This window comes from Mycteria americana, chromosome 7 (assembly GCF_035582795.1).
Source record: "Mycteria americana isolate JAX WOST 10 ecotype Jacksonville Zoo and Gardens chromosome 7, USCA_MyAme_1.0, whole genome shotgun sequence".
Classification (NCBI taxonomy): domain Eukaryota; kingdom Metazoa; phylum Chordata; class Aves; order Ciconiiformes; family Ciconiidae; genus Mycteria; species Mycteria americana.
Window position 1 is genome coordinate 18,467,176 of NC_134371.1, and position 13,551 is coordinate 18,480,726.

General features: G+C 36.0%; 1 protein-coding gene across 2 annotated transcripts in view; it reads right to left on the bottom strand.

Annotated features, from left to right (window-relative positions):
* ATP1B3 (ATPase Na+/K+ transporting subunit beta 3) overlaps nt 1-13,551 on the bottom strand; it is a 50,036-nt gene that overhangs the window by 14,770 nt on the left and 21,715 nt on the right. The window contains exons 6-7 of one of the 2 annotated variants that reach the window (XM_075507252.1): nt 12,824-12,910; nt 8,291-9,420 (exon numbers count right to left, since the gene is read on the bottom strand). In XM_075507252.1, the coding sequence (XP_075363367.1) occupies nt 9,250-9,420; nt 12,824-12,910 (258 nt within the window). In that variant the 3' untranslated portion in view covers nt 8,291-9,249. Of the gene's footprint in view, nt 1-8,290; nt 9,421-12,823; nt 12,911-13,551 lie in introns of those variants that run through there. The other variant, XM_075507253.1, reaches the window with a different exon arrangement.

A 13,551-nucleotide genomic window follows, 5' to 3' on the forward strand; every position in this document is an offset into this window, starting at 1 on the left:
GATGGTTCCCAAAACATCTTAATTAGCTCACATATTTCTCCAGGATGTGCTTTACACCCAAGGACAGTAATTCTTGTTTAGACATTCTGCTTTCCAGTCTGAATCCCCCTTATCAGCTTTATGTAAGCCTTTGCCTTCCACCAGCTCCTGTTAGACTACACTGTTAGACTACTATACTATATATTTCCAGAATTTTTTTTCCTTCTCCATTTACACATTTTTGTAACTCTGTAAAGAAGGTAAAATACTACGTAAATTGGATACCTAGGCATGTATTCCCCCTCTGTGCTGAAGCTATGAAACAGTGCTTTCCAAAGAGGGAAAACGCAAGCACTCTACTCGGCTCACTGCTCCACAGGGCACATTAGTGTTAAACTGAACAGCAGTGGCTGCTCCTGCGTGCAGGAACTGCAGACTTCTGCACTTGTCTCCACAAACTCCCAGTGGTCATTACTAATCACCAGCAACTGTTCAGTCAGTGGAAGAGCTATTAACAGATTCTAAACTTTACATGATTTTCACTGTGCTATGTATGTTTGTTCTTAAGAGGAGCTTGGTGGAGCAGGAAAATATAGAATACATCTTTTGCGATCCAGAACGAGTTAAGGAGCCTTGTGCCTGAGCTCCCTGCAGACAAGAACAATGTGAAACCTCTGACAAGCCAGGCAGGCGACTGGCTCAGCAGATAGCAGGAACATGAACTCAAGGGGCAAAGACATCTCACGATTCCAACATCCATTCATGTCCTAGGGAGATTTCAGAGAGCTCTCTTGTCATGTTTTAAGTCATGGCTGCATTTCTGTTTGTCAGAGTGCATTTGCTAGTTGCACTGCTGAGTTTTTATATGTAAGTCAGCCTACAGCAGTTTCCAGTAATGGCATCTTATGCAATTTTTGACCTACTTTAACGCATTGCGGCACTTGGAAACACAAGATCCACTGCAGCAGCTTTCTGCTTCACTGTGTTACACTGCAGCAGGAAGCAAGTCTTAAACAAATACATTGATCCACTAAAACACAGGTGACAAAGAAAAACAGGCTTTCATTTTCAAGGTATTTGTCAAACTATTAGGAGCATCCATATCAATCATCATATTATTTTCAGCTAGAGACTGCACACATTATTTCAAAATTCAAATGGTCAAAAATCAGTAAGCTGTTACCTGACCTGTGTGCTCTTTCTCAACCTTTCTAGGCTGCAGTTTCCTGAAGAACAACTCAAATCAGGGCTTGTGCGTATTATGATAAAACACTACAGGGTTAGTGATACATAGATCTTTTCCTTTGCCCCACCAGATGGCTATGTTGGAGAAGAAAGCTGTCTTCTTCTAGACATCCTCCCAAACTCTAGCAATAAACGGAAGGTCTTTGAGGAACTAAATGTCTTACCAAAGAGGATCTTTAATACTCTTCTATTATCTATTCCACTACCAAATGTGAGCAGCTGGGGAGCTAAACATGACTACTAAAGGAAAGATAGGTAATAGACGTATTCCCACTATTAATCAGCACTAATCTTTGAACAGGAGGGGAAGTAGCAAGAAAAAATTGGGATGACTATCCCTTCATCTTCCTTCTCCCAAATGAGAAACAGGACTCTGATATAGTGATCTTAAAAGTTACAACACATTCCACAGTGTGTACATTTCAAATTTGTAATCCAGTTAAGGTGTCTAACAAGTTATTTGAGTGGGCCCACAGATACTCGTCACTGCAAACTATGCTAAAGTTCAAGATCTACAGAGCACTTTTTTTTAGAACAATCCTGGAAAGGTTGGGGGTTTTTTTTGTCCTCCCCCAGCTCTGTTATTAAGACATCAGGAATGTTTTAAGCATGGCTGAAGCAAACACAATATACACCATCATCCGACTTGTATACCAGTACATTTGTATTTTGTGTCAGTGCTCAGAACAACTCCCTATTCTGACCTAGTGGTTCTATTGCCTCCTGTATCTTCTTTGGTCATTCTATATCCTGCATTAATGGAATAATGCTCTCACCTTAAAAATCTATAGAGACTTAGATATGATTTTGACATTAAAATCTAATGTACCATACAATCTTGATAACTGATTACTAATTTAACCCTACAGCACTTTTCCCATGCAGACAAAATAATTAAGCCCAAACAACATGCAGTGTTCTTCACTGACAGCTATTTTACCTTGTTTCTTTAATACATAGTTATCACTCCTGCCCTGCCATGCCAGTATAATTTATACCTTATACTACAGTGCTCCTAATGATCTTTCTTTTACTATTTTTCTGAAATGCCTCAGCTTTAAGTGAGGATCTTACTACTACAGGTAAACCCTTAAAACTAAAAGCATTTTGGTATACTCTTGCTTTGGGGTCAACTACTTCTCTGTCACATTAAAGGGGTTTTATATCATGAAGGTTGTTCTTCACTGTGTTCTGGTTTTGCTTCATTTAAGATAATAAAATTAAGAGGTGTTCCAGACTTCACCTGTAGGTTAATGCATCACCTTGAACCTCAGTGCAGACCTTTCTATGCCTATCAGCTTCACTCTCATCTTTCATTTGAAAATTGTTTAAGTGACGGAAGTGTAGATCTGTTCTCTTCTAGCTGGAATTTACACTGGGAAAATATATTCCTTTTGCCCTGTAAGTTGTCCCCAGTTTTCCTAAATTTAATCTCTTTTTTCTTATATAATTTTCTAAACTATGTGGACATTACACGAAAAGGCTACTAAAGGGGCTAATATTTGATCATATAGCTCTCTAAAAAAACCCAAACCCAACAGATTATATTTTACCTCTAACTTTTCTCCTATCCATAATGCTGTCCATTTGCATATAATTCACTTCAGACCTTCCCAACAATCTCTTAACAGCTTCAAGAAGCTTCCTTATACCCAACGAGGAAGTTACTATACAATCCACAGAAGCATTACAAACCTTCCCTGTCCCATGGCAGGCGCTCTCCCAGTTCCCAACCAGTCCACATTACATCCTCCTTTTCTTAACAGCTATTGTGTTACCTTTGGGAAAAAGTCTCCTCAATCCAAAAGCATACTGAGGGAACTACCTACAGGAACATTTCCCCTCTTTCAAAACTTACATCCTCCTGCCACACAACTTCCTTTCTCTTCCATAGCACAAGGGTTGTAAGCCTGAAGATGAGACTGCACTACAATGAACGTGCAAGTCTTGTCAACATGACCACAAACTCCTCCAGCTCAAGCTGTATAGCTGGCCTCAGGAGATAGTACTTGCTCTCAGCCTGCAATGTGTATCCATGCACCATCCACTGAAAAGACATATATATAAAACATCAAGTGAAATAACTAAGACGCTCCCAGCCACCTGGAGAAATTTATCTGAATTCAGCTTTACTTTTTCAGAGGTGGATTTATTTTCTTTTGTTTTCTTACAAAGTCAAGAATCAGATCCAGATCAAGAATCCCATTTCACTTTCTTTAGCAGCTAAACTTCTGTGTACTTTATTGGCTCACTATGCTGGGCTTTAGTCACTTGAAAAGCTGAGGGTGGAGGACCAGGGAAAATGTCTCAGAAAGCTACTCACTTTACACCTGTGGCTATATAGTTGGCCTTAAGTGAGTAGCTCAATGAATTATTGAGCAGTTTGCTTAGGGATTTAGTAGGGGAACAAGAGGACAAAATAACGAGCTACTACTATACCTGCCACCTCAAAAGAAGGCAGAGCCACTCGTGCAACTTTTCTTAGGAGTAGATCAAGATTTGTAACCTTATCTATGGATTTGTTTTAAACTAACATTTAAACCAATCAGGCTGAAATTTACTACCACTTGTAAGTACTATTTATAAGCAATTTCTAAACCCAAACAAATTTAGAGAGGAACTTACAGAATTACAGATGCTGTGCTAATTATATGCTAACCTCTCCCTAAACTTAAAAGGCAAAAGAAGCAAAAAGAAATCAGGAGTTAACCAAAAAACATTCCTTACACTAAAACTCACCCAAGGTCTGATGCATTATGCTTTTTGTCATTCACAAGGAACACTTAAAATGTTCAGACAACTTTGTACTAAGTAATAGCCATTAAAATATTTAAAGTGTTAAGTAAGTGAATCTGTCCCATTTGTAATTAGGAGTGAAGTGGCAGTTTCTGGAGTTAGAATCTACAGCCACAGCAGGTTTAAGAGAGACCTTGTTAGGGACAACAAACCCTGGAGGAGTTATCACCGTAGGGGCTCTCTTGTGTCAAAAGAATAGAAATAGCATTAATATGCTCACAAGTCACATAATATTTGGGTACTGCAAGGACACATTTTTGTTCCATACAACTGTAAAGCAAATTCAAAATATTATAATCCTCTCTAACACATAATATACACAGCTAAGTATACTTTCTAAAATAAAATACGGGATTACATTTTTTGTTTCAAATACATTGATACCTATCAGACCTTTTAAGGAACTGTTGCCAAAAAAACTCTTAGCAATTCCCTTCAAGTTAATGCAAAATCAAAATGAGGCACTGCTTCCACAGCTACAGGCAATACTCACTGTTCAGAGTTGCACCACATAAAAAGATTTAAGTACATGCTAGTGAACATAACTTTGAAATTTCCTTTATCGGCTTCTTTAGGTGCTTGCCTGAGATTTAAAGAGATAAAAGAAGTCTTACTTTTAGTCATTAATTATTAGAGCTATTTGATCCAAACAAACTACACAGTGACATGCAAGCTTCTGATAACCCTCATGTTGCACTGATTTCACATTAAAGAATCAGTCACCAAATTAACAGACTTCAAACTGCAATAACCTGAATTTTTGGCTTAGCTTTTCTCTGATTTTCTTCCCTCCCATTTAGACAGCAAGAAAAACTGTAGCAAGTATCCTATAGAGGAACTCACTCTGATCTTTTGTATTAAAATGCTTCTTCCAACAAGACAGTGACAGTTACTGCATGTATTTTAACTGAAGGGCAACTAAGACTACTGTAAAATCAAGCCTCTGTGATGGAATCTTTGTCTACAGCAACACTGACTTCATAGTCAGGTAACTTCTAAGGTAAAAGAGGAGTCACATTTTTGGTGTGTAGCCCAACACCTGTAACCAAACAAGCATCAGGACAAAGATTCATGATGTGAAACAGCTGAGGTTAAAAGTTACTTCAACTATTTATCCCCCCAGCATAGCTAATACAGGTAAAGCTTCCAATACAGAAGATATTATTTGAAAGTAAACTGGAAGGAACCCCCACATGTATTTTTTTTATTCTTACCTAAAAGAAAAAAAAATCAAACCAGAAAAACAACTCAGTATTGATGTAGAGGGTGGGCTGAACCAAATAAAATAATTGTATTCCCACAGTGTACAGCATGAGTAGAAAGCACATGTAGGTGAAGTTTCTTCTACTCTCAACAGGTGCAGAGCTAGATCTGATCTACGGGCAAAACTGAACAGTTGTTTCTGAACACATTTATGCCTTGGATATGCTATTAATATAATGCCAAAAATTATGTAAATTAAAAGATTTTTCATGGTAGATGGTATTAACAGAACGATTTCTTTTATAACAGAAAAAGTACCAGTTTTCAGGTATACTGACTACAAACATACTAACAAATTCATTAAAAGGCTTCAGTAATTTGACAGTAGATTTAGCATGAATGCTGACATGTTTTAACAAAGTGCCTAACTAGCAAGAAGATGAATGTTTCACTAGCAGGGAAGTCAAAGCTCTGAATAATTGCAAAAAGATAAGATTGAAGCTTCAAGCATTCTGAGGTTTGGAAACATTCTCAGAGCTGCCCACATACTCTTAGTATCTAAATCTAGTATTTTTCAGTTAAGCCTTAAATTATACAATTAAGACATTTTTCTCCATCACAGGAGACCCATCTCATTTTGTAAGAAGACCAAAGCGTACTCTGAATGCTCAAGTATGCAAAACTTCATGTTCAGCTTCAAGCTCTTTTTTGACTCGTATCATCCAAAAGTTATGATGAATAAGCTTCACAGAGAGGTAAAAAAAATCCTGAAATAGGTTCAGTGCCATTGCATTTAAAACATTGTAGGAAATCAGTCAGCAGGGCTTGGTGTGGAGAAACTTATTTTTCCTTTCCCAGTTTCCTACTGAGAGAGAGACAGAGTGCAGGGGATTAAAAAAAAAAACAAAAACCAACCAAACAAAAAAACCCACACCCCTCCCCCAACTCATCTTTGTCTCTATACAGATTCACAACTCCTTTAGTCTACAACTCTTCCTTCTACTCTACATACATTTGCATCTAGATTTTTTTCTTTTTCTCTCTACTGCTTGGGAACTACTAAAGAAGACATTTCAGTACAAAAGGAAAGGGTGTCTGTTTTCATTACTACTGTCCTAGAAGCAGCAGCATCCCAGCAGGAAGTAACTGCAGGTCAGTGCTAAATGTCATCTGTCCTTATGGGATCGTCTTATCTACTGCATGATCAATGTAAATAAAACCTTCAGCTAATTTTGCCTCTTAACAATCTTCTCTTCAGCCTCTCCTTTAACCCTGTGTGTATGTGTTCATGTGTGGGGTGGCAGGGGGAGTGGGAATGGGGCATGGCAAAGAGAAGAAGGTACGTCAACTGAATTGGACATAAGTAGGTTTTCATGGTGGTATGAAACAGCACCTGCAACAATTGGCAATTTCACAGTGTTTAAAGGTCCTTGTTCCAGACTCAAAGGCGCTAAAATTTACCCTATAAGTATTTACCAGTATAAAAGTTAAACATTTCAGGTTTCTGGTAACAAGGTAGTAAATTTAAATCTTTAATCATAATTTAAAATTAAGTCCGAGGAACCTTTACTGTAAATTTCACATGAAGAAAATTAGTAATTTTATCATGTCCTAATAGTCAATACACCTGTTTATAAATAACTACTAGATCACTTACTCAAATTCTTAAGACACAGAAATAAAAATGAGGAAATATTTCAGTTTAATTAAATAGTTTAACTCTAAGCTCATTACCTACATACATTTTACATGCTAATTTGGATAGTTGAACCCTTTCAAAAGTTTTTTCTTTCCCCCCCTCCTCCCAACTGATAATCCTTATGTGATTAAATTAAAAAAAAAAAAAAATAAAAACCACTTCTACAAAATCTAGGGAGAACAGGATTTTATTGAGTTCTACCTGTCTGAAAAGTGCTGGTGAAGAGTTGCCATTTCATGCTTTGTCTATATAGATAAGTCGAAAGAGAAATTGTTGCAAAAATCAGCTCTTTTGAAAACTGAGTGTTTCTCCAGAATTTCTTACAATTCCTAAGTGAACACAAATGTGAAAATCTTTTACATGAAGCTAGTCCTTTTCACTTTCAGATGCAACATCTACACTTTAAGTTCCCTCACAACTATTAAAATACTTTCAGACAGTATTAATATACAGAGAAGCAATTAGTCATATCTTCAAGAACCCACATATCCCAGCTCTAAAAGTGCATGATTTAAAACATTAGTAATGGAATATTTTGAAAGAACATTCTTATTCAGTATTAATGCATGCTATTATTACAAAATAAACAAAATAAACCCATTGCATATTGTAGGAACAACAATTTTTCTTTTGTAGATAACAAAAAAGCATGCTGAATGGTATCAGATCAGTATAAATCTATTTTTAATGAAGTTCAAGACACTGTTCAAGTCCCATTAAGAGCAGCTTCCTCCAACTGTGCACCAGTGTAAGCTTGCACAGGTGTTAAAGTTTTGCACTAATGTGGCTTAGACTGGCCTCAGACATTTTCAAAGCAGAGCATTAAGAATGGATCTTGAATTTTAGTAATCATTAATTTAATTTGTTTAAATAAAATATTAAAAACCACTAAGAATTAGGCATAAAAGCATGTTAAGTAACAAATTTAGGCCTAACTAGCAGAACATACAGGTATTTACACAAATGCTGATTTGCTGTGGTCTTTAATATTGAGAAGACATCAGAATGTGGACTATGTGCTCAAAAAACCGAAGACCAAAACAAACAAAAACCCTGGGGAAGAGTAATATAAATCCCATGTCAGCACAACTGCAGAAGTTATAACCCAATATAATGGGTCAACTTGGTTTAACGTGAGGAGCAGTCACAAATAAACCAGTCTGTTTGTGGTCATTTTAGCAACTGGGTTAATAAAAATAGTTAAGTTAAAGTGCAAGTAATCCACTCCAAGTCAACAGGATATTTCTATAAAGCAGTTGATGACACCAATTTTCTAAATGGATGATGAGGAAATACACAGAAAATCCAAGATGAAAGAGCAGACGAAGACATGAAGCATGTTAAAATGATGCAACGAAACAGAGTATATAAATTAAACAGGAATGTTTAATCAGGACAATCTTTTTTTTTTTTTAAACAGAGGTTCTTCAGGAAATTTTTTAATTGGAAAATGAAAGCCTATTCCCACAATAGTGAGGCCATTCCTTTCAAGCAGCTCTGTTGTACAACTGTTACCAGGACCCTAAACAATTTAAATTGTTTTATATTGATATTTCTGAACTAAAAAGTTTTAAAATATTGTATAGATTTTATTTGTGCTCCACATATCGCAAGCAATTAACAACACAAAGAAAGATTCAATTCCTCAGCTGGAATACCAAACTCTATACCAAGTATTACATGTACACAATACTTGCACAGTGACAAGCACAAGAAAGTACTAGTTGAGCACTTACTTTCAGAAATCCATACCAACTCTTAAAATCTATTTCAATTCTCCCACGCCACCCAGTCTACAATTTAAGGCATCTCCACACAGCCATCCATCCACCCACCCACTCCCATACACACAATTTACGTTGGAGGTGTTTACTCTTACCAAAAAATCACTATGTCAATCAGGTACCATTTATTATTTATCCCTATAACTGTGTCAGCATTGAGATATGACAGTTAAACCAGTGTTAAATCAATACAATATTTACATAGCACAGCACATTAAGCTTGAGACACTCACTTGGGGGATAAAACCACATTTTAGAACAGGACAAAGGTCACCATTATTATGTGTTTGAAAACAGCTATTTACAGGTCCCTATGACATAACTATAGTCTGTACACTGTTCCAATGGGGCAGGCAGAAGCAGGATAGGCATTTATGTTGAGGGATTTTAAACATACGATTTGGAAGCATATTTTTATGCTACCCTGAACGCCATAAACCACCTTAACATTCTCCAAGGTGGTCTCATATCCTAGAATGGCATGTCCAGCTGATACAAAACAGACAACACAATGTTTACTTTGTGGAGAATTTTTTACTCCTGCTATTCAGTCATCTGAACTTTGAAGGCAATTCGTCCCAGAAACTTGTCACGATCATCTTCATTTTTTAAATTAGGTGAGCCCAGGATCTTACACTCAATTGCTATTTCTTCTTTGGTACTGTTGGAGTTAATTGCTAGTTGAACAGCCACTAGAGGCTGTAAATAGTGAGCCTAGTAAACAGAAAGATGGGGAAAATATTTGAGATACCAGAGTAAATTAGCATTTAAATTAACATTTAATCCATTAGAACAGTTAAGAAAACATCTAATTAAGAACCCAACCTTTCAAAGCCCAATCTGACTCAGGTGAGCCTTTTTTTCCCCAAGTTAGATAGTCAGATACATTCTTCATACTATTTCTTAACTAATACATTCAACATACTTTAAGTCACAGACTGTATCTTCAAGAGGCATATGACACTACCCCTTTATTACACTGGATCCAGTTTTTCTAGAAACCTCTACTTGAAACAGCCTCTGAAATGATAAGTCTATCCTATCCATTCCATTGTCTCTTCTGTTTGGGTTTTGGGTTTTTTTTTTTTTTTTTTTTAATCTGCTATAACATAACTTTTCTAGCATGGGTTTAAGTATTTTTTGCCAAAAGCATGATTCAACAAATACTAGTAAACTAGCTTCCCTTCCACCCTATCCCATTTACTTGTTCAGCAACAATCCATTCTAAAATGTGTTATCTGTTTGATAGCTTTACACAGAAACCTTTCCTTGAACATTCTGACAGTATCCTGGTCAATCATATTTGGTGGAACAATTACAATTCTTGACTCCATTCCCTATAATAAAAATTAAAATTTAAGAATGAATGCAGAATTAATTTTTTTTGTCAACCCAATATTATTTCTCAAGTCCAATTCAATTAGGACAACTTGAATTCTCTCGTAAAGTGCCTGTGAATTAAATAAGAGCTTATTCATTATACACTGTTAAAGCAGCATTTAATCCAATATTCATAAAGTATTTCCATAACTTATTTATAGTTTTTAGGTCAATACTGCTAACTGCTGATTAAGCAAAATTATTTATTTGCTTGGTAAAAATTAATATAAGCCAGTGGACTAAATATGACACTACAGTATTATACAAGTATGAGCATTAAATTTTAATTGAACAAAATTTGGGGTTAGATTTCCGCTCCCCCCCAATTAACTTAAGAGACTCCTTAATACATTTCTGTTATTTTTAGGCTATCTTCTTTACTTCTCTACCAAAGAAAGCATTACAGAATACTCAAAGTCTCATTTACAAAGAACGATGGCATGGAAGCTGATGTGCTAAAATGTGAAGTCCTAGTAAGAAGTAGATTGAAATAACTACTTTCCTTGGATAGTGATTTTACTAGATCAGAAATTTTCCTGTGCACCTATAAACTTCAAACTGGGAGGGGGAAATGCAGCTAGGCAAGGCACCCTCAAAATTCTCCAGTTGTAAGGGTGATACCACATTTGAGGTACTGAGTTTTCTAAAAATCGGAAATAAAATTCCTGTGTTTCCTCAGAGAAATCCTCTCATCGCCAAGATTTTTCAAATAGGTACACAAATTTCTATGATGTTTTGAAGACAGATGATACCAGAATGGACTTTTACTCAATATAAAATTGGGGGGGGGGAGGGGGAGAATCAGCATCCTCATTAAGCACTACAGATAATCTAAAAAAGGTAACATTCCCTAAGGTCAGGGAGTTGGGCTCATTGTGCTAAGCAGCAAAAGGCAAATAACCATTCTGGACCACGAAACTGTAGATATTAGTACTTTTATAGCTCCTATGTTAGCACAAGAGCAGCAAGATTATTCTGTAAAGGAGTTAAGAGGATTCAACTAAAGTAATTCAACAATTCCACACTGATATAATATAAAAATTCTGTTGTATAGCCAAGAAATCAATCCAGTCTCTTGAGACCTAGTCAAATACCTCAACCTCTCACAAGTCTTCTTACTGCCTCTTCTTTTTCACAATATACTTATGTTATGAGAATTGAGCCTCACATAAGCGAGAATCCCTCAAACCATAGCCCCTATCCCACATGACAAAGTGAACATGAAAGGACATTGAACCAAAAACTAAAAAGAAAAGAAAAACACCCAACCCAAAAAACAACAACAACAAAAAGTAAAGCTTTTTCTTAATCACCTAAGTCAAGCAAGGAATAGCACTGAGTCTTGCCTGACTTCACTACCCTCCTTTCGTAATCTTTCCTTTTCCATCAGTATGGCAGCAAGACCGGAATTTTGTCAGGAAAGTTCTTCATCCCGCCTTTGGTACAAACTACCTCCTGACTTCTCAAGGTCTACTTATGCTGTATTTTGCTCCTTTCTTAGGGAGCAGTGCTCTCTTTTCCTATTCTTTCATTCCAAGAAGGGGATAGAGTATGTACTGACTCTGCCTGTTGGAAGCACAGGTTGACAGTCTTTCTCTAAGACAATGTGACATCTTGTACGTCTACGAAAATGGATGGTTTACCAATTCAAAAAGTCTGGCAACAAAATGGAAAACACAGAACTACCCATAAGTAACATGAAAGCAAATGCTGAAGAAAAACAAACTCCTTCCTCATTCATAAAAGCCATGTGAGGATAAAAAAAAAAGGTTATGTGGACTGCTGCAAGTAAGTATAGAGTACACTGGAAAAATAACTGGTAAAGGAATAATTTAGTAAAAAAATAACTTCAGGGAAATTACAACCAACCACTGTGGTATACTATGGACCTACTAGATTTATGTTTAAAAAGTACTTCTATCTTCAGTGGTGAACAGTGAAGATGTTTAGACTAAACAACTTGGTCAATAAAAGGCAATATAATTTTATATTTGATAGAAGGTACAGATTTTCTGTATGTAGTTATCACAAGTTGATGCACAAAAAAAAACCCTAAATTCAAGTTTGAAAAGAAATTGGAGTTTTAACTCTACGTATTCTGCGTCCGTAAAGTAGTGAGCTTTGGGTTTTTTTAAAACTTAAGTGTTCTTCAATTAGATAAATAAAATTTATGTCAGAATACAATGATGATAGATGGAGCAAGCAAAGAAAAACAAAGAAAATAATAATAATAATTAAAAAAAAACCAGCCCCAACTATCTGCTACCTTGAAGTGCTTCTTCATAAAACAGAGCAAATAGAAAACATGACTACACAGCCACAAGGGAATATAATCAACAATACCATAATGAATTACAAACTTAACATCCTATACATAAACCCCAAGGATTAACTATTAGAAACTGTATTGTAATCCAAAGAACCAGTTTACTTTTCCTGCCTTTCCCTGCATGCAAAGATTCCACAAGATATCAGCGACCAAAAAGCAGCAGATGCCCTTAATACTGCTAGTATACAGCCTCTTCTTCATTAGGACAATACCCAGTCTATTTCCTTATTTCTGCTAAAGCATATCTCTAATCTCATCAAGCACTGTGAAATTTCTGCATATGTAATATTCCTTATGAGTACCTAATTACAAAGTTCAAACTTCAGAATCAATCTGATATTACTAATTGTAAATGTAAATAGAAACAAAACATTTACAAAATGAAGACCATCATTAAGGCATACTTACATGCAAGCTTTTCCCATAGTATGGAAAGTACATTAAGTCAATCAAGCCTTCAGGAGGAAAATAATTTATCTCAACCATGCCTTCTTCCTGTGATTGGAAGACAACAAAATTAAAAGTTAACATCTGCTTGCATAAAAATTAATACAAAATTAGAATTATAACCCAATTATAAAATGCAAGATCTCTAAAAAAAGGCAACTGAGCTACAGACTCTTAGAATAACTTCCAAAATAGATTTATTTTTGGCAAACAGTTACATGCTGCACACATCTGCTACAGTAAGGATTATTAACAGTAGTATTTAAATTAGTAATCAAGTCAAGACAGCTTGCCTTCATGTTTCCCTTACAAGTCAAAGAAAAGGAAGAGGATATTCATTGCAATGAATAATTTAACAACAACCAAAAAAACCCCCCATATATAAGCTAAAATCCCAAGTATCCACAAGCAAGTCTGTATATTTTGGTGAAGCAACAGCACATCCATTTTTAAGTTAAAGATGAATTTCTGTTTAAAGCCAGGTTTTTAAGCCTCTCAAATTTGGAACAATACAAGAACTATAGCCCCCTCCCTGCAATGGTGTATGTACTGTTCCTAACATTTGTTCAGCTAGCCTTGGAATACAGGCTACCTAAAAGGAAACCCAAATTTAAAATGGTGATGTTACTAGAGTTTGTGTGTGTCATCACCACCTTAGAGGAACAATATACATACGCATGCCTTATTGC